This window comes from Ambystoma mexicanum, chromosome 5p (genome assembly GCF_040938575.1).
Source record: "Ambystoma mexicanum isolate Mex_15411 chromosome 5p, UKY_AmexF1_1, whole genome shotgun sequence".
In the NCBI taxonomy this organism is placed as follows: Eukaryota; Metazoa; Chordata; class Amphibia; order Caudata; family Ambystomatidae; genus Ambystoma; species Ambystoma mexicanum.
In genome coordinates, this window is record NC_090930.1 from 802,486,597 (window position 1) to 802,507,013 (window position 20,417).

At 46.3% G+C, this 20,417-nt stretch overlaps 1 protein-coding gene across 1 annotated transcript in view; it reads right to left on the reverse strand.

The window, feature by feature from the left end:
* Positions 1-1,857: 1,857 nt before the first annotated feature.
* The window catches only part of LSM5 (LSM5 homolog, U6 small nuclear RNA and mRNA degradation associated), a 147,608-nt gene continuing 129,048 nt past the window's right edge, over positions 1,858-20,417 (reverse strand). The window contains exon 5 of the mRNA XM_069613226.1: positions 1,858-2,309. Within this exon, the coding sequence (XP_069469327.1) occupies positions 2,277-2,309 (33 nt within the window). The 3' untranslated portion in view covers positions 1,858-2,276. The remainder of the gene's footprint in view (positions 2,310-20,417) is intronic.

Below are 20,417 nucleotides of genomic sequence, written 5' to 3' on the forward strand. Positions count from 1 at the left end.
CCTTTTTCAATGAAAAAGATTTTTTTTTTTTTTTAATTCTTTGGTGTTAAAGGTGGTCTACCTTTTCATGGGTTCGTTTTCCATTAGGACACAATGGTCTCCCTCAATTATCAAAAGTTTGATCTGTGACAGCAAAACAATGTCCCAGTCACTTTTGCATCCTAAAGTCAGATACACTCTGCTAAGAACAACAAATATGAAACTGACACACTGGCGTGTGCCCTCTGCTGCCACCCACGCAGCTCGATGACATAACCGGGTCAGTGGTACCAGCAGAGCAGTGTCAGAGAAAGGGGCTCCAATAGCGCTGCCGCATATAAAGAAAAGAAAACACTATAAAATACAGGGTTCAACATTAAGGGGCGCTTGGAGCTATTTAGGTCCTGCTTTTAGCATAGTAGAGCCTCTTGAAACCAACAACTACCAGGAGCTACTTTTGGCTCCTAAGGCCAAGTGGTGCATTCCAAACATGTAAACGTGACGTTAACTTTGAGTATTTTAGAATGGGAATAAAGAAGAATTCGAACACATTTTAACACAATGGTTCATACCAAATGGACAAAAAGTTAAAGGAGCATCTCTGATAGCTCCTTGTTCCTCTGTGGGAGCGCATGCCTACTGGGTGATGTCCAGTACCCAGGAGCTGGTTTTAGGCCCTGCTCATCGGATCTCAATTAAAAATATCTAGAACCATGTCCGGGTGACTTGTGTAGGAAACCTGGCTGCACAGTCTGATGCAGACCTCTCCATCAGGTGCCAGATGGCAGAAATAACCAAATCAACCCTCTTATCTGAAACATCTGAGGAGATTTTCCACTTTTAAACCCCTCACTTTAGGTCCTGGTAACAATGGCACTGGTTCTTGAAAATAGATTATCTGAATGGCATACTTATCTAGGATTCCATTATACATTTTCTCAAATACTGCACTGAAAATGTTATAACAGCCCAATATTTCTCAGGGATCTCAGGGAAACATGTTTTACTATTGCCCAAGCTCATTAGCTGCACTACCAAACAATTATCTTGTACCAGTGCGCAACTCCCAAAACAAAAAAGAAATCAGGGTGGCAGCTGCACTAGGGCGGTCTGGGCAATTCGTTTTCATTGACACCAAAACTTGAAATTCATCTGGTGTTTAGAATAGCCTTAAAAATGTTCTCTTCCGCATAAGGTCACCAGATAGTCCACGGCTGTGTTCGGTTGGTTGAGGTCAGTGCAGAGGCATGCCAGATTGCTCTAAAGAAATTGGGGAGCTTCTCACATATAAATTGGGAGTCTTCTCTTGCACTTGGAATTGGTAGCTTTTCTAAAACAGTATGGGCACACCTCACCTAGATTGCAACATAAAACCAGCAAGGTAGTAGTTTTAATAAGATTCACTTAAGAAGTGGTCAAGTTGGTCTCCTGCGCAAGCAAGAAATATGGCTTATGCTTCAATCCACATTTCAATCTTATTGTCTCATGAACTTTTCTCTGGAGACCATCCACATTCCAGGAGATGGACTTTGACCTGCCCTCGACCCGGTTCTCTACAAACCAATACGGATAGACATTAGTCACCAATGTCATATGCGTTGTCATGATGTTCACCTTGACTTTTCTCCTGCCTGAAATTAAAGAATTCGTTCTAGTTCAACGCAGCTTAAAACAAAATCCACCTATTAACCCAACTCTAGCAATTATCCCTCAACTCAACACCCAGAACCACATCCCTGCTGCAAACATATTCCTAAATCACTGACTGAGTAACGTCAAACTGAATCCAGTTGTGTGCAAGGTGAATGCACCATTGGTCTTCATATTTTGGTGTTAATCTTGATATTTTGGTGTTAAAACAGTTATACTGTAATCCAGTGACCTGAAGCAATAGTGATTTTAATGCAAGTGCTGGGCTCATTACAAAACTTGGAAATAAATTAAGTGCATTCAAATGAATAACTCAGGTTGTGATCATCTTTTCGGGTAGTACAATGCAGTTGAATAAAAATTCCTGCAGAATAAAAAGCATGCAGCCCTTTCAATTGATAAGACTACAGGGAAAAACAGCACAAAACCTCTGCTCATCAGTCCTTTTTTATGCAATATCCATGTTTATAGGGAGAATATAAACAGCAACAGAATATCTTCACTTAAGCGGAAAAAAGGTCTACAAAATAAAACTCATGATTCCAATAATTTGTATTCATGACATTTTGTGCACAATAGAAATGTGAGCTTTTTACAAAATATATTTTTAATACAAAAAACAGAATTGTAGTTGCATCGGCATAGGTTCACACGTCAGGTCCTTCTCCGCCAGGAACTAACTGCAAAAGAAGAAAATTACATTTAAATTAGGTTGCTCATAATCCACCAACAATTTTGACAAAATTTTTTAGAAACTAAGATTTAGACCATAAAGGGAACAAATGCAAATTTGCAAAGAATGTTGTAATGCAACCATCATTTTAAAGTCAACAGTTCAGAGCAATTGTGAGGTTTGACAAACATTGGAAAACTAGTATTGCTACAAAATAGGAAAATGACCCAGTACGGCACTTGAGTGGAGTTTGAGAAGCAGACTAAGGTCCATAGGCCGTGAACAGAGTAGCAAATGTTGTGGGAGGCTGCCTCGTGAAGGCTGCCCCCCACAAGTGGCTCTGTGCTCCATCCTCTCGCCGTTAATTTTTTGGGTGGGCTCAAAGAGTACACGAGCCTCCAAGAATTACGGTTTCCATTTTTTCCACATTCCTCTCCGTTCACGATGACCACCTTTGTTTTTCCAGCCTGCTCTGTTACACTTCCAGCCCGCTCCCCAACCCCCCAACTGTACCCAAGCTCGATGTACTGTGGGTGATATGCAGTGATAAAATTGCGGCAAAAATGTCAGCTTCACAAAAATAATTGCGGCAAAAAGGCTGTGGTTTAACTTGTTAAAGGTGTACCCCATTACACCATTTAAAGGGAGCGGGGGTCACAGGGTGTCCCCTGCTCCCTTTAAATGGTATAACTGGGTCCAGGGGTTGCGGAGGTGTACCTCTGCATCCTTTACATGGATCATAGCAGCAAAACCACAGCCTTTTCTGCAGCGATTTTAACACATGGAACCCTTCCTGGGTAGATCATCGCAGTACCTGGCAACACAGAAAGCGGGCTTGTTGTACATGGATGCGTTTTGATACTTTGTAAGCCATGCAGCATTCTGTAGGAGCAAGCGGTTTCTCCCTTTTCGGTCTTTAGACTGCTGAGACCAAGTGTGATGCAATAAAAGAGCAACGTGGATAACACCTGGCGTGTGGGTCACCAATAAGGAGGAATGCCAGTGACAGGGAGATAACTACCTACAGATATTTCATGAGTCGTGAGCGGGTATCTGTTTTGCGAGGTGGTGGAAAAGACAGCTGTTCCGAGTATCAGCCGCTTGCTCACGAAATATAATAGTGGCAAGAAGCAAGAGTCCTGCTGTCTGCCGTGTCCGCACTGAATGCAGTTAAGGACTGTATATCACAAAAAAAGTAATATCTGGAAGTAGTTATCTCCCTGTCACGGCCATTCCTCCGTATTGGCGACTCACGCCAGGGGTTATCCATGCAAGAGTGGACCATCGGAATTACCATAGCACAGGATAGTCTACGATAGAGAACCCAGGATTTGAATTTACCATCTACCACACGTCCTGATGTCGGCCTGCACACACAAGCTTCACTGAACAGCTTGGCTTTGGGCCGAAACACCATAGTGTCGACAATTCCATTACTGAGTCAGTGTTGATTCCACACACTGGCTCACAGTTATGTTCACTGAAATGTATCCACAATGTATTTGTAAAACAAAATATGTCGTTGAATGAAAGCAAAACATGTTTATCAAAATCCAGTCCACCTGTCTGGGTTGCACTCACCCGTTCTGTATACTTTTTAAAACCAAATTTGAATGTCTCTGGGTACTCTATCCCCACATTTGTTAAAAAAAAAAACGTGTATTAAACACATAAGGTGGAAACACTCTGTGATTGACTTTCTTTTACAACATCATTGATACTCTGCCATGAAACAATATGAAATGTATGTGTGACCTCTCACTCTGATTTCTGTGATTATTAAAACATACGCCCACCTGGGTTTTTCAGGGCATAGCCAGGTGCCCTTATATATTTTTTTGTCAAATAACACAAACAAATGACTAACATGTAATAAAATCACATAACCTCAATAATAAAATACATCCAACCAGATTAGCCAGTGCAATAAAATCGCAACCCCCCCCCGCCCCAATACGCAATACTGAAAGGAAAGGCAACAATTAGAAATTGCAATGGCAGTCCACAAGAAAATCAACCCGAACTTCAAAAGTCCAACCAGGGGGGGCAGTGTTGCGCAGCGCTCAAGATGGCGGCTCTCATTTAGAGCTCCTGCACCAGAGGCTGACCGGGACAGAATCAGACTTCTTCGTTTAATCCCACAGCAGACGGGTGGTTAACCCTCAGACTACCTCAGCCATGCACAGATCCTACCCCGGTCCCGATCGGTGACCGGGGAGCAAAGAACAAACAGTCTGCTCTGTGTGGCGGTGAGGGACAGGAAATACAGTGCGACCAGCGCTTCGTGTCACATCACAGGGGCTGTATTTTTTATCAGCCTGAGCAGCGAGAACCCCGGTGCTAGGTTGAGGAACTCGGCAAGCCCCGCCTCCCACCAAGCGCATTTACAGTGGCCTCCAGCTGAGATGCGTGAGGCAACTCCTCCGCCAATGGCGAGAAACATCTTTGCTCTACGTTGTTGAGACCGGAGCACAGATGCTGCGGCTGGGATCACCCTGCAACGTGGGGTTGCCTCCCGCATACCAGGTACTGGTGTCACTCTGCAGGGCACCCTGGATGGCTGCATGCCCAATGACGTTCTTTCCTGCCACCCTGTGCCCTGCAGTATCCAGTCGGCAGGGAATACAGGTTGCCACGTGCCTTACTAGAGATCATTGCTGATTTAGCCCTGCAGCTCCCCTGGGTGACCATGGACAACCATCTTGGAGACAGCAGGGCGACTGCCCATCATAGCCGGTCCACTGGGGGCTGTGGCGGTGAGTGAGCACCTAGCACTTAGCGCAACATTGACTGAGAGGCCTGCATGTAACTTCAGCGCTGCTCTACACTTGGCCTCTTTGCCCTGTGGGGAGCCCCGATTGAAGCCCAGGGCAATCACGTTGCCCCACCCCTACCATCCAAGGTACATCGTGTTTATCCTCGTTATCTACGCGCTCACGGCAGGCGTGAAGGCATTGACCCGCTAACATTACCGTATAGATCACTGGATTAAGATACTCTATACCCTTTGGAACACTCCCACTGCGACCCCCGTCCTTACATAGTATGACAAAAGGGAGCGCAAAAAACCAATGCTCCATGAGCCAATACACTAAATCCACTCCTAAACCCACTCCTAAACCATCGACGTCCGGTGGGGCGACTGCAAGCATGGAACTAGAGGCAATACTGATGAAACGCACCGAAACTCATCGCATGATGGCATGTTTGCAGGAAAGGTCTGCCACAGTACACAGTCAACTCAATAACATGACCAGCACCATAGACTCAATCAAAACTCGCATAGATAAGACCGATCAACGTCTAGTGGAGGCTGAAACACGAGTGAGCACAGAGGAGGAGGATATGTCCACCATGAGAAATGAACTCTCTACACTCTCCAGGCGAGTGCTCCAGGTGGAAAAGGACGACTTGGAATCACGATCCCGTCGCAAGAACATTCGTGTTATAGGAGATCCTGAGAGCAATAATGAAACATCCTTGGAACAGTGGATAGAGACCACTTTGCTGCCACTGCAGGGGAATCCAACGTTATCGCCACAGTTTATGGTTGAACATGCACATAGATCCCTGGCTCCTAAACCCAGACCGTGGGCACCCCCACGGCCATCATTGTCCGTATTCTTAACTACCAGGACCGCAATGCAATCCTCGGAGCAGCCCATGAACAGGGGACCAGATGTTGGGATTGTGCAAAATACACATATATCCTTTGGGATCGTGCAGAATACACATATATCCTGATATTTCAGTGGCTGTTCAACAAGAGGAAATGCTTCTTAGCGGTCAAGAAACAACTGCGAGACATAGCTTGAAATATGCAATGTTGCACACTGCCAAACTACGTGTGAAGTTAACAACAAGACCACCTTTTTCATGATACCTGGAAAAGCCATGAAGTTTTTGGACAAAACTTTACCACCACCCTAAACCCTGATCATAAATCCTAATGGCTGTCCTTGTAAAGGTGGCTCACTTTGCTCTGCCCCCCATAAGCCCTGTGGTTTGATTTTCATGTAAAGTTTTATACTTGTTTTTACAGCTTTGTTACCAAAGGGGATGCAGCGAATGGACACTCTTACTCACAGACCCACGGTTGGTAATGCGTGTTCTGCCCCTGGCGGGGGCAGTTATATAAGCAGTACACAAACAAGTCCTGTGTTGGCCCGGGTGAACCCGTGCACCAGCTTCCCCATGCATTGTTGTGTTAATAGTTCAGGGTGTTTCACGTGGGGTATCTTCACCCTAGTTCCATGGGGAGGAGGGGGGGGGGGGACTGTTGGGTTTATTTAAACAGCACTTGGTACACACTACACTTAGGAAAATGATGGGCACAGAAAATAATTTAAACATACTGGGACGGTTGGATCCATGTACTATGGGAGACAACACTAGCCACTCTACCCAAATGGGGGACATAACCTGTCTTAGTTGGAATGTCTGTGGCCTGGGTAATCCAACCAAGTGGCAGAAGATGGAGCTATATATTGAAAGACACAAAGTTAAAGTTCTATATTTGCAGGAGACCCATGATCTTTCAGCAGTCTGAGAAGGATTCGCTAAGAACTGGGTTGGAAACCACTACATACTCTGCACAGGCTACGGGAGTCATGACCCTGGTACACAAATCTCTCCCATTGCAGTGCAAACATACAAAGGTAGACCCTTTAGGCAGATATGTTGTGGTGTAGGAGACCCTTGCGGGAAGAGTAATACTGTTGCTGAATGTTTACGGCCCCAATGAATTTTATACGGACATCCTGGACGACCTTGCTCGATATCCCCTATGGGAAGAGGGGGCGGAATTGGAACACTATCCTAGATTTGAAGCTGGGCAGATCCACCCACACTCCGAACTCGTGCGGCCTCTACTATTAAAGAGGTCATGCACTGCCTTGGGCTAGCAGATGCTTGGAGAACATTCCACACTGAGGACCTCGCATATTCTTTTCATTCTTCGGTCCACGACACTCAGACACGTGGCTCATCTCCAATACATTGGTCAGTGATGCCAACATGCTAGCTCGCACCTACTCCAATCACTCCCCAGTTAGCGTCTCCCTAGCATTACCAACACTCTCCAAGCCCCCCCCAACAACTCGCGCTTTAAACCGCAGCGTTCGCATCCACCATTGATGAACATGTGCAATAGTTTTTTTGCACAAAATGTAGGTTCTGTATCCTCGACCAGTGTGCTCTGGGAAACCTTCAAGATTTACATTCAGGGGATTATGTCAGAGTTCAGTGTCCTCAAAGTCATCCGGCAAAGCATAATACAATGCAATGACGAACTGCGGAGACTAGATCGAGAAGTCCAACCCTAAGTTGGATGGGACATTATGACCCAAAAGTTGAAAGTAGCCAGAAGTTTTGGGAGCTGGGAAAAAGTTAGGAGGGTCTTGGGGATAGGTGGAAGGTTCCAAAAGCTAGAAGACGACGTATTAGGACTGTTCCTAGCTTTCAGAGTGCTTCCGACAACAGGTTTTGTGAAAGCCAAACAATGATAAAAGTTTTAAAAGTTAGTCAAACCTTTAAAGGATGGAGATGGGGGCAGGCATATTGCTGCAACTTAAGACACGTACTGCAGTTTCTCTCCAGACTTGGCAGGTCGATGGAAGATTACCTGATGCAAGTTTTCACACTTTTGGTTTCAGTCAGAGGTCCCCAGGAATTGTGATTGAAAGAAGCATTCCCAGCAGGTAAAGGAGTTTGGTGCAACCTCCTTGACGAACCATGCAGCAGGCACCGGTACATGACTCTACAGGGTGGCTGACTGGACGCGGGAAACCTGGTTACAGGGACAGTCACCAATGCATAGTGCCAGAAGATGGCAGCTGTCGTGGTCAGTCTCCTATCTCCAGTCCCGTTGATGCTGGAAAGCCGACATTTTATAGGAGTGACTCTTGTAAAAACACACTGCGGATCCCCACAGTTTCAAGTAAAAACGTGCAACCACGACACAGCTACTGCAGTAGCCCAAACTGGACTTGGTCAGTCCAGGGACACCTCAGACAACTCCAGATGGAAGTGTGTTAGGGGAGTTTACCTAAAGTCCCACTTGGAGTTAAGACTTTAGTAAGCTAGACCAGTGGTTTGTAGATCCCCAACTCTTAGTATCAATCCGTACTAGCCAGGAAACTTGGTAGAGGGGAGAGCAGTCAGGATCATCGTAAGAGTAAGATGTGAGCTGTAGGTAAGTACACTGAACCTATCCAGTAAGCACAAAGAAACACATTAATATATAGATGTATTATAGTTACACATGAGTCACTTAAATACTTAGCACAAAAAACCAAACCACACAGGTAGTTTCCAAACCACTTAGTTGGTAGTTGCTGAACGCTTACATTGTTACAGGAGTTCGACAGGTCTACCATATTATTGGTAATAACGAGCACCCACAAGGGCGTGGCCTGGTGCCCATTTGAGGTGGCAGCAGCGCTGAGCTCCGGCCGAGATCCTATAACACGATCCTGTCCTGTAACGGTGGACAGAAGGCACTACCACTGAAAATAAGGGAGTTCCAAGGAAGAAAAATCACTTCCAAACATCACTCCAACAAATCCGAGTAAAATCAGACCTGAAGACGACGAGAGCGCCCTCCTCCCCCGGAGCCGCACAAAATGGCGGGCACGTTCAGGAGCCTCTGCAGTTAAAGAGTGGCGGGGGGAGGGTTGGAGTGCTGCTGCTAAACTATCGCGTGGGAAACCGCCTGGAGAGACCTGTGGCAACCTGATCAGATTGTGAGACACACAGTGCCGGGCAGAGTGAAAGAAGCCACTTGTGCACTGCCATCGCACTCGGACCGCCGCGACTGGGAGGCGGAACATCAAGCGGCGGTGCAAGTGACAGCTGGACCAGCACTGAGACTGGCACCACGACGGGGAAGAGCGAGCCACGCTCAGGAGAAGTATAAAGCGATCAGGACATAATGAAGACAGCGAGGACTCCCACGAACATCAGAGCAACACACCAAGGAGCGAGACGAGGTGAGACACGGGACCCAGGACACCAGCAGCTGAAGAGGACGATAAGTGGAAACACGACCCGAGAAGCACAACACTGGCCGGCGACAGTCGCAAAGGAGGCGAGCCATTAACCCATGGGGTGGAACTAACAGCCATGCAGAGTAAACAGTCTTAACAGTGGGCAGACACCAGTAGTGAAAATGAGGCATTAATTTACGAGGGATGGGGTACAGCCCGGCAAGACCACATAGGCGCTGGGTACCTTGGACACAGGGCAGTAGGTCAGCAAAAGCAAGCGAACCCACCAAAACTGCGCCCCATCCGCCCTAAGATACCCCATCAGATTGCCGACCCACACTACAGAAGCAACGTGCCCTTAAAGACTCAGAGGACACTGGGGTAAGCAACACTGCAACCCCCGAACGGGGCGACAGGCAAATAGGAGAGACAGGCGGACTGGCCTGGGGCGAATCCAGGACTAGAAGCAAGAAAGATGAGCGGTAGACCAACCCCTGACGAAGAATAATCAATAGAAATTGAACTTAATAAGATGGGAAGTTGAGCCGGCGCGAAAAGAAAGCACATGAACAAGACACTGGAGATTGACCACTGGGATCAATACAAGAGTCAAACTAAAGCACACAACCCATGTGTGCTCCATAGCTACAAAAGCCCACAGCACTATGAACCAAAAGGCAGAACTGGCATAACCTACAATCCCAGGAGGGGAGAAGTCAAAATGCACAGAGGGGAGGGGGGGGGGGGCACAACACAATCACCCCATTCTGCACAAACGTGCAACAAGTCAAATAATAACAGGGCAGCCTGAGAGGTCCCGGAGCTGTGCAAGACCAGCCACAAGTAAACAGATCACTGGCAAAAACAAGGCTGGGGCTCAAACTGAATACCTACTGAACTAAGAGGGAAACGCAGGCAGCGACCCACAAACCCCAAACGCCAGAACTGCACCACAAGTAATGCTCAAAGCCAACATGTCATCTTCCAGAAATAAAAGGGAAGACAACCATAATGGACTTGTTCACCGCAACTAAGCCCCACACCATAAACCGAGGCTCCTGGAACTGAAACCCAGAAAGCAGCGACGGGGCCAACGAAGACAGTCAAGTATTGGAAGCCATAGCTGCGCTGAGAACCTGATGCGCAAGGACGCCCCCAACCTAACGGAGAGGGTCACTCATACAGAAACGGCACTCCAAGAAACAACAGGTACAGCGGACCTGAAAATCAGAGTAGCTGAGCTAGAAAAGAAAGTGGCCACGTTGCAAGCAAGATCTGAGGACGCAAAAGGGCGTGCTAGACGTAGCAACATAAGGATACTGGGGATACCCAAAGGTACAGAGGGACCAAATCCGACAGGCTACGTCGAAACCCTACTAAAGCAAGAAATTGGAGCGAGCCGACTGACACAGGGCTTCGCTGTTGAAAGAGCTCATCGATCCCTCCAGAAGAGACCACCGCCGGGCTCATACCCCCACCCGATAATTGCAAAGATTCTCAATTTCCAGGACAGGGAGACTATCCCCAAATACTCCAGAGAGGGCAGAGTGATAGAGCACGACAACTCCAAAATAACCATCTACCCAGACTACACGCCAGCAGTACAAAAAAGCGAGAAACTCCTTTGTTCCAAAGGCCAGGCTCAGACAGCTGAATTTGAAATACATGTTGCTCTACCCGTCCAGGCTGAAGGGGCATGCAATATTCTTGGAAACACCGGCGGCAGCCACCATGTGGATGGAGCACAACAACTTAGCGGATGATAAGGAAGCGACCACCTGAACATAATAAATAAATAATGTAACCAACAGAAATCACATCTACTCCATTCTTTCTTGCCCCCAACGAAGCAGCAGCCTTATCCGACCACCGAAACATGATAAAGCAAGACGGCTGAGGGACACACTTGCCCTCCCTAACTGAGCACACACACCTAACCCATGGACCCATTAGTGCGGGCTTGTTGCCAGCACGGGACTACTCACGCTCGAAACCCAGAATGGGACTAGACAGCGCGAGGGCGCTTGAGCGCTGTGAGGGAAACGCAGCCGCTGGGCGCAACGGTTTGGTTTATGTTTAGTGTTACACTTGTTATACGGTCTACATGTTGCAAACAAATGGTGTGAGAGGAGGCATAAATCTCAGGCAACGGAGCTAAGGGGGTGCCCAATCTGGAAAGAGACCACAATCTGGGAAGGCAAGCCACACGAGGGAGGAAGCTGGAGGCAGCCTAACGGAACGCTCAGACCTGGCAATGGCTACATAGCTTAGAATGACATGGAATGTGAGGGGGATGGGCTCATACCTGCGAAAGAAACCAGATCAAATCCTTCTTACAGAGAAATAAAGTATTGATAGCCCTACTCCAGGAAACCACTCACGGCGGAGGACACGTCCAAACTGAAAGAATGCTGGGGTGGGGCAGGGAGCACTCTACTCTAAATATGCAAGAGGAGTATTCACGTGGGTGAGCCCAGAGGTACCATTCCAACTGCTGGGAACCAAAGCTGATAAAGAGGGCATATACCTGGTAATGTGGGGAGTAGTTGAACAAATCAAAGTTTGCATAGTGAACTCTTACTTCCCCAACCATGGCATACCTGCCCACCTCAAGCAAATATGCGCCAAAACACCACATCACAGAGACAGCTTCTTCATATGGTGGGGTTGGGGGTGGGGGGGGAGGGGGGGTTGGGGGGTAGGAGGTGTAAATGATGGGGCCCTGGATAGATCAGACTCACCACATCATCAAACAAACACCACCTCACAGGCGTTAAACACACTGGTTGACCACTTGGATCTGGTTGACGTCTGGCAGGAACTACACCCCACGGACAGATGTTACTCACACTACTCCCCCTCACAGCCTATACACTAGGATAGATTACCTTTTTATCGACAGAGATCAAATGCCACAAGTAGAATCCGCACAATACCTAGGCAGATCGATATCAGAGCATAGCTTAAGGTTCTAGAGGCCGTTTCTTCGCACACCAAGGCTCTTAAAGTCCAAAACACAACCTAGCTAAAAAGCAGTTCGGAGAGGCTTAAAGCCTTGAAAAGCAGCAGAAGTAAAAAATTCCTGTGGATACTTTTTAGTCTCTAGGATAAAAAATGCAAGAAGGCTTAACCAACTTTGGAGACCCTGTTAAAGGACTTGCAAAGGGGACACAAGCAACGGCTTGGGTCAGAGGTAAGAGGGGGCTGCCCTGGACACCTCTATGTGCACTCCAACACTCTGGAGCGACTTTCTGGAATAAGTTAAGCAAACACTTGGACGAATTCACAGCATTGGAAAGGGTCTGCAGGCAGGTCTGTCCTTCTAGTTCAGTTTCCAGTGGTCGACTTTTTCACTCCAGGAGCCTCACCCTTTCAACAGTTTCAGTACATACTCCTATGCCATCTTGCTCAGAAGTTTACAGAAAGGGTCATATGGCCGTCCAATCAGGACAGCCAGACACCTCAGCGGGAGCTGGTCCCATTCAGGCACTCGGCAGACAAATAAGGGGGTGGAAATCTCCTCCCCCACTTCCTGCCAACCCAGACACTCAGGAGCCTAGGCAGGGACAACCAAGGGTTCCCACCAAAGGCAAAACACAGACACAGTCCTCCCCCCTCCCAGAATGGTAGAAGGTCCAACAGAGCCACTGTGCTAGAAATGGCGAAAAAAGAAGGAAGACGCCAAGTTGGTACTTGGGTGCCCCTATTGTGCACTACCAGGGCTATGGGCATAGCATTCGGTAGGAAAATCACACAATAGTTGATAGAATACATCCAAGGCCAGCCACCAGCCATAACTAGGAAATTGTCTGCGACTAAAAGGTCACAGCAGCAAGAAGCAGGATACTAGGTATCCCCCTGGCACTTCACATAAGGTGCTGTGTGCCAATCTCTCAGTATATACATTTTAAGGAGAGATACTAAGTATCTCCCTACCCTTAATAACTATAGTTACTCTAGGATAAAAAAGGATCTCTAAGGAGGACCCAAACGGTCCCCCAGCAACACTGCCCATAAGGAGCTGTCTGCTGCAATAGTAAAATACGGGCGCCTTAAAGATGTATGGAGGAAAGTAGACTCCATAGGACAGGTAAAACGGAACAGAGTTCAAAAAGACAGAGCACATAAGAACGAATGAGTGGAAAAAGGCTCCACTCATTAGGGATTTTTAAAAAAATGTCCAAATAGGGGAGGAAGCAAAAAATAATAAATCTCCCTAACAGTGCACCGAGCAGACATCAGGAATGGTTGGTCCCATTACTCCAAGGGTCGAAGCTCCACTAAGAACTTTACAAGCAGGCAGAGCCCTACTGGGACTGCAGCAAAAGTTGGTTGCCAGGCCTTCTTAGGACAGGGCCACAGGTCTTCCAGGAGATTTCCATTGTTGTGCGAAATTCTCTCCATCTGCAAGTCCCCCAGTACTTTTTGCTGAACTCGTGGATTATTATTTTTTTTTTACCAATTCTCCCGAGTCAGTGGGAACCTTTTTCCACACTTTTTTACTCTGATCACAAGAACCCTTTTTACCTCTTTTTGGTGTTTCTTTGTGAAGTCTTGCTTCTCTCCAATTTTAAAGGCCCGTACAATTTACTAGAGCAGCACAGAGCGCCTTCTGTGCAGTGTTGCTGGAGGCTCCAAAAGCTTCCATGCAATTGTTTTTACTTTACTTGGCATACTCAAAGCTACCAAGACATGGGGATACTTTTTATCCTACCTGTGTTATTTTGCGACATCAGCACACCTCACCTTCTGTGGAGTGCAGTGATGCAGCTGCACACAGACAAACAAGACAGGGTTAGGCTCGAAGATAGGCTGAAAGAAAGTTATTAAAAGTTAGGAACAGTTTGCATGTGATTCAGATTGTTTTACTAAGTGATGTGTTACTATGAAAGCTATTCTAAAGTTACTGGAACTGTGGTTCACGATCTAAAAAAATATTAAAGTGATTTTATGTTATCTACTGTTTGTACTTGACTTGCGATTTATCACCTCTGCTGTAGTGTATATAATAAATGCCTATTTTGTTTATTATATATTCCAAGTGTATTCATGTTTTCTCTGACTAAGTGTATGGTTTCAGTTCTTTGTACCTCACTACAACCCCTCCTTGAGCCTGGCTGCTCACCATTCTACCAAACACTTGCGTGTTTCAGGTCAAACCCAAGTAGTGTAACCCTGTTCACCCAAGGTGAGCTTTCATTAATCAGCCCAGACAGTAATCTATGTCAAGCTCTCTAACACAGTCTTCACAGCTGTGCGGGATACCCGGCTCCTCACAGGATCTCTTGGGGAGGGGATGGGGGGAGGGGGGGCTGCAGACTCCTCTACTTATCCAAAAACTCAGGTGATAACGAAACTCAGCCCACCCAATGGAAGATCTGCCTCCTACACACCAAAGCAGTGGTCCAACAAGGAACACTAATGGTGAATCTCAGCATACTCTAGACATACTGAAACCAGTTTGTGGATTAGGACCAGAGAGTACCAGTCGACTTCCTGGGAGCATATACACATGGCCCTGCACTAGCCCACAAAACGCATGGCTTTCCCCATGCAACGCAGGTCCGTAAAAGGAACAAACAAAAAACCAAGTGGCACAGTCATTTTATGAAACTGTTAGTAGCCAAAAGCGGGAAGGCTTACAAGTACAGTAATAAAATCATCAAAAAGTAACTGTTGGCGCCAGTTTGCATTGTAAGATGCATTGTGCAATGATATAAAGTTACAATAAAAATAAAAAAATAACAAGTCAAAATAAAAGGAAAACAGTTTCCCTGTACTGACAGTCTGAAGGGCTGGTCAGTTTCCCCAAAACAATGAGCGTGCAGTGAAGAAAGTCAGGACTGAGTACAAAAATAAAAAGTTTGGGGGTGCATAGAAAGGGAGAAAAAGTTGTAAAAAAGAAAACTTTCCCAACACTTGTTACTGGAGGGATGTTTTGTTCGGAACGATACTAGTTGGGTATTGCTACTGTACCAGTATCCAATAAACAGAATTAAAACTAATACAACACGGAGTAAGATGGTATACAGGCAGGGGGAAACAGGGCTCCCTTTGTCACCAAGATTTACCTTGATCATGGGACCCTGCCCACTTCATGCCAAGTTTGTGGAGGACTAGTGTGGCCCAGCAGCAGCAGCTAGCTTCAATTTATGTTATCTTACTTGCGAGCGTAGTGGCGTTATATGGTGGTTATCAGTAAAAACGCCCGAGACCACGCACGTGAGCACGACGGTGGGGACGTACATAGCGACATACATATGTAAGGCGACAGGATGGATATATGATACAGATATATATGGCGATACAGGTACATAGCATGTATAGGGGATACAAATATTTGGTAACATCATGGCGAACATGTGTTGCCTCCATCCGCGGCGTCTGCGACATCTGCAGCGTCTACAACATCCACAACATCTGCTCCAACCATTCCACCCGCACCGCTGTTCCACCTACTCCATGCGTTCAGTCACTTTCATCCGTTCTACCCATTACAATGGTTTCACCTGCTCCATCCGTTTCACCTTCTCTGACCATTCTGTCGATTCTACCCACTCCTCTGCTTACTTATTCTTTGTGGTTTGTCCTCTTTACTCCATTTATTGCACTCGTTCCAGTCATTCTACTCGTTTCATTCGACCCAAACTATATATACACAGTGCGAATCCGCCAACTCCTTCCACTCATCCGAATCAATCGACTCCACAGATTTTCATCCATTCATGTGGTTCACTCCAAATATTCCATACATATTTCATCCAGACCAACTTCTCTCAATCAACTCTAATTACTCTTCCATTCCTCCAGTCCACCAGCTGCGTGACTCCGTCCGTTCCATCCCACCATCTCATCCATCTACTCCCTCCACACAATTCTATCATGTCGGTAGGAGCAGAGGTTTTTTCTCATTAGTCTCATTGTGGGATTTTTCATTGGGTTGCTGGGAATTCGGATCCATCTTTAGAGTGATCATTGGAATTATGGGAAGAGACACGTTTTTAGTAATTTGCAGAATGACAAATAGTCTTCGTGTGCCAGATGTGAGGTGGAAGCGAGTTCCACAGGGCGGGGGCCAAGGCTGAGAACGAGGATCCTCCGAGCCTGACCAAGTTGGTTGTTGGGATCACCAGAAGGAGGGCGGAGCTTGATCTTAGAGGGCGTGTTGGGAGGTAAGGTTTTAGTTTGTCTTGCAGGCATAGAGGGCCAGTCTTGTGCACTGCTCGGTGAGTGATGCACAGGGTCCTGAAGGGGGCTCTTCGTCCAACTGGGAGCCAGTGAAGCGTTCTGAGAGCTGGAGAGGTGTGGTTTCTTGGGACCAGTGCTAGTAACAATTTGGCAGCAGGGTTTTGTGCTCTTTGTAATTTAATAAGCAGATATGCCCGAACTCCGAGGTAGAGGGAGTTTGCATAGTCCAGTCTTACAATCGACGTAACAGCTGCAACTCTATTAGGAAATGAGAGGTAGGGAAAAATGTGTCCGAGAATTTTGAGATGGTAATGACAGGACTTGGAGACGTTGATTTGACGAGAGAGTGAAAGGTCAGAGTACATGGTGCATCCAAGGTTTTTTACTGTGGGAGAGGGGGTGTTGACCCATCGATGGGGGGCCAGGATAGAGGGCGGGGGAGAAGTTCAGTGCTGCCGCACACCATGATTTCGGTTTTAGTGGAGTTTAGGAGTAGGTGGTTTGTAGTCATCCAACGGTCGATGTCAAGGAGGCAAGCTCCGAGGTTGGGCTGGGGGTTGGGATCTGGGTTGAGGAGTTTCAGGATTGAGTATCATCGGCATAGTTGTAGCAGAGGATATTGTCCGGGCGGATGATTCCAGGGAGGATGGACATATAGAGGTTGAATAGGAGGGCTGATAGGCATGCTCCTTATGGTACTCCAGTATTGACTGGGCGTGCGGCCGAGGAAAAAGTGGACAGGAGGGTTATTCGTTTCCTGTTGTCGAGGAAGGAGACGATCCATTTGAGCGCGGTTCCATGGATTCCCAGTGAGTGGAGGCAGTCAAGTAGGATTAAGTGGTTAACTGTCGAACACGGCAGAGGTCTAGAAAGAGGAGTGCCACGCATCCTGCAGAGTCAGCAGTGATCTTAAGATCGTCCCAGATTGAGGCCAGTGGTTTTGGTTCCGTGACGTGGTCTGAACCCTGATTGGGCGGGATCAAGGAAGTTGTTGGAATCCACAAAGGTGTTTAGTTGGGAGTAAGCTGTTCGATCCGATGAGTTTTGCAAGGAATCTGGTGTTCGAGATGGGGCGGTAGTTTTTGGGGTCATGGGGTCAAGGGATTTTTTTTTTTGTTTAGAAGAGGTTTGACATGAGCAATTTTGAAGGCGTCGGGAAAGATTCCAGAGCCGAGGGAGTCGTAGAATGGTTCTTGCATATTCTCTTGCGCAGGTGGAAGAGATTATTTCTTTGAGGACTGATGCGGGGCAGGCGTCGAGGGGGGAGCCAGAGGATTTTCGGGCAGAGAGCAGGACGAGAAATTAATCTCTGGAGATTGGTTTGAAGGAGTCAAAAATGGGTGGGGTGGTTGTTGCAGTGGCGGGCAGATTTTGTGGTGGTGAGAGGAGGGCCAGTTTGTTGTTAAGAGGCCTTTCTGTCGAGAGCAGAGGAGTAGAAAATGAAGCTAGAGCGAGTCGCAGAGTGATTGAGAAGGTGGAGATTGGGCCGAGGTAAAGGATGGTTTGGCAAACTCAAATGATTGTTGGAGTTCCTTGCTGGGTTTTTACAGTTGTGAATTCGTTTGATGTAATGTTTTTTTTTGGCTTTCCGGATTTCAACTTTATAGTAGCGATTGTGCAAGGCGAAGGTGGATCTACTCAGATTGGTTGTTCTTTTCCGCTATTTGCGTTCTAGGGATTTATTTCACTGTTTCGCAATCTTCAGCTCAGCAATAAACCATTTGGGTTGAGGAAATAGTTTCTGCGAGCCATACAGATTTGTCAAAGATGCTTCTGTTTGTGGAGGAGTTCAGGCTGATTTCTGGACTTCATATAAATGGGTCAAAGTCCATTATATACCCACTACCTGGGGTTGAGCGTTCATGTATCACGCATGTTTTCTAAAGTTACTATAGTGAGAACAGACACTGACAGAGTGACTGATGGAGAGGAGATGAAGAATTGACAACAGGAAGGAGAAGGAATAGATCTCTCCTATTGCACCCCTTGGAAAGACATGGGGAGGCCTACTGGGAGTTAAAGCTCCAAGCTTTCTTCAGTCGAAGAAATAGCAGGCAGGCTGAGTAAGAAAACCGATCCCCGCACCACCATCTTGCCGACTGATGCCCACCTGTTCCGACAGGCGGAGAATTGAACCAGTCCATAAGAGGGTGCAAAACGGTGATAAAGCCATAACAAATTAATATGCGAGGGAAACAATCCTGAGGGGGAACGAAACTATAAAGGGAATTGGATTAAATCCTGGCCCCTGTTATGGCGAGTACGGAAGGGTGGGAATATATAAATTGATTGTGCACCCCGAGAAGTTAGGTAACATTTCAGAAGTCTATGTGCTTCTGAAAAAAATATAATTTATAAACTAGATTCATGGTGCGTCTTTGTGAGATCCCATCACTCTCCCCCTGTGCAACGACATCTAGCAGAGAATAGTTCTCTGGGAGTTCAATGAACATCTCAATGTGTGCATAACTAGAAGTAATTCCTGGGTATACCATCAAGCAGAATATTGTTCCAGACAAAAGGGAGCGGGTGGTTATTTGCTACCCATTCTCTAGCTGGTTAAGGTGTCCATTGAAGGTGAGAGTGGTACAAGTTTACCCGGTAATTGGAATCTAGCCTACATAAATGTTGAAAATACATTTTCCCCTTCTACAAGCCATTTACATACATTAAGTAGTTATGTTCTAGTAGTTAGTTGCAATTGAGTTTTTAAAATGCTGTTAAAAGTCTGAGATGTCTATGGAATAAAGGGGAGGTATCCATTTTGAATAAAGGGGAAGAAATGAGAATTGGATAGGTAGGGCATACTTTAACTAATTTAGGTTTTTTACAAGGGAATAGATTCCTCCTGGACTCATGCATTCAATCCACAGTGCATGCACTTTCAGGGGAATTAGATGACTAAATATCTATGGTGAGGTTTGCATTTCAATAGTGTTTCTATAACTTTGAAAACTGAGGTGACTAGCGGGTTGATTATTTTTCATCATTGGCATTAGAATTTCCTGTATTTGTAACTTGTTGGCCTGTAAATTGATATGTTTTTGATTTGGCTAATAAATAGACCCTCTGTGCAACCCTGCGGGTTTCTTGTCCCTAAAGGGGAGGGAATTTGTAAGGCATCAATGCTATTAAAGTGGGGGTCCGAGATACATACAAAAGAACTTTATTAAACAAAGGAAAAGTGGGCGCACCTAGTTTGGGGTGGGAAACTTCTCTGAATTAGTCGTCACCCGATTAAAGCATCCTATAAAAACGTCAAAGGCCTGGTGTCTCCTTGGAGGTGCACTGCCCATGAGACAAGTCACCTGGAATCCAAATCATCACTTGCGTGTACTCTTACTCTTAAGTCTCTTCATAGAGGGGCGCCAATCCAAAAATCACCTGAAGGCACTAACACCAGACATCACTGCCTTACTCAATTTGCTTGGCCATTTCTGCGATGGTCACTCCTCCTAAAACTCTACCTACCTAAACTAGGAGGGCAGCTAGGAAGGGCTCTCCAAATATTTAGTGAACCAACTAGACCATGATAAATATTCATCTGATCTGGAAATAGGTTTTTCAAAAGGATCAACATTAGGAGTGTAAATCAGTTTATAATCTTCTGCTTGTGCATGCAAACGCTGTAGACCTCAATCTTTGTCATTACCAAAAGGTAATGGCCTGAGGTGAGTAGCATTACTGTCTTTACTAGATTGCACCCAGTGAGGGTAGAATGTTCCATATAAAGATAGATGGAGAAAAGGGAAATGCTGGGACTGAAGCCTTAAAACCAGTAATTAACTTCTGCAACTGCGTTGTATGCAATGGAACTGCCCTCATTGCAATATTCTAATATGGGATTAGGTACTCTGGCTGGGGCATACAAGCAAGATAATGGTTGTTGGAAAAGATTTATCTTTTAGACAGCAGACATTTTAGAGGAGCAGCAGGGAGCT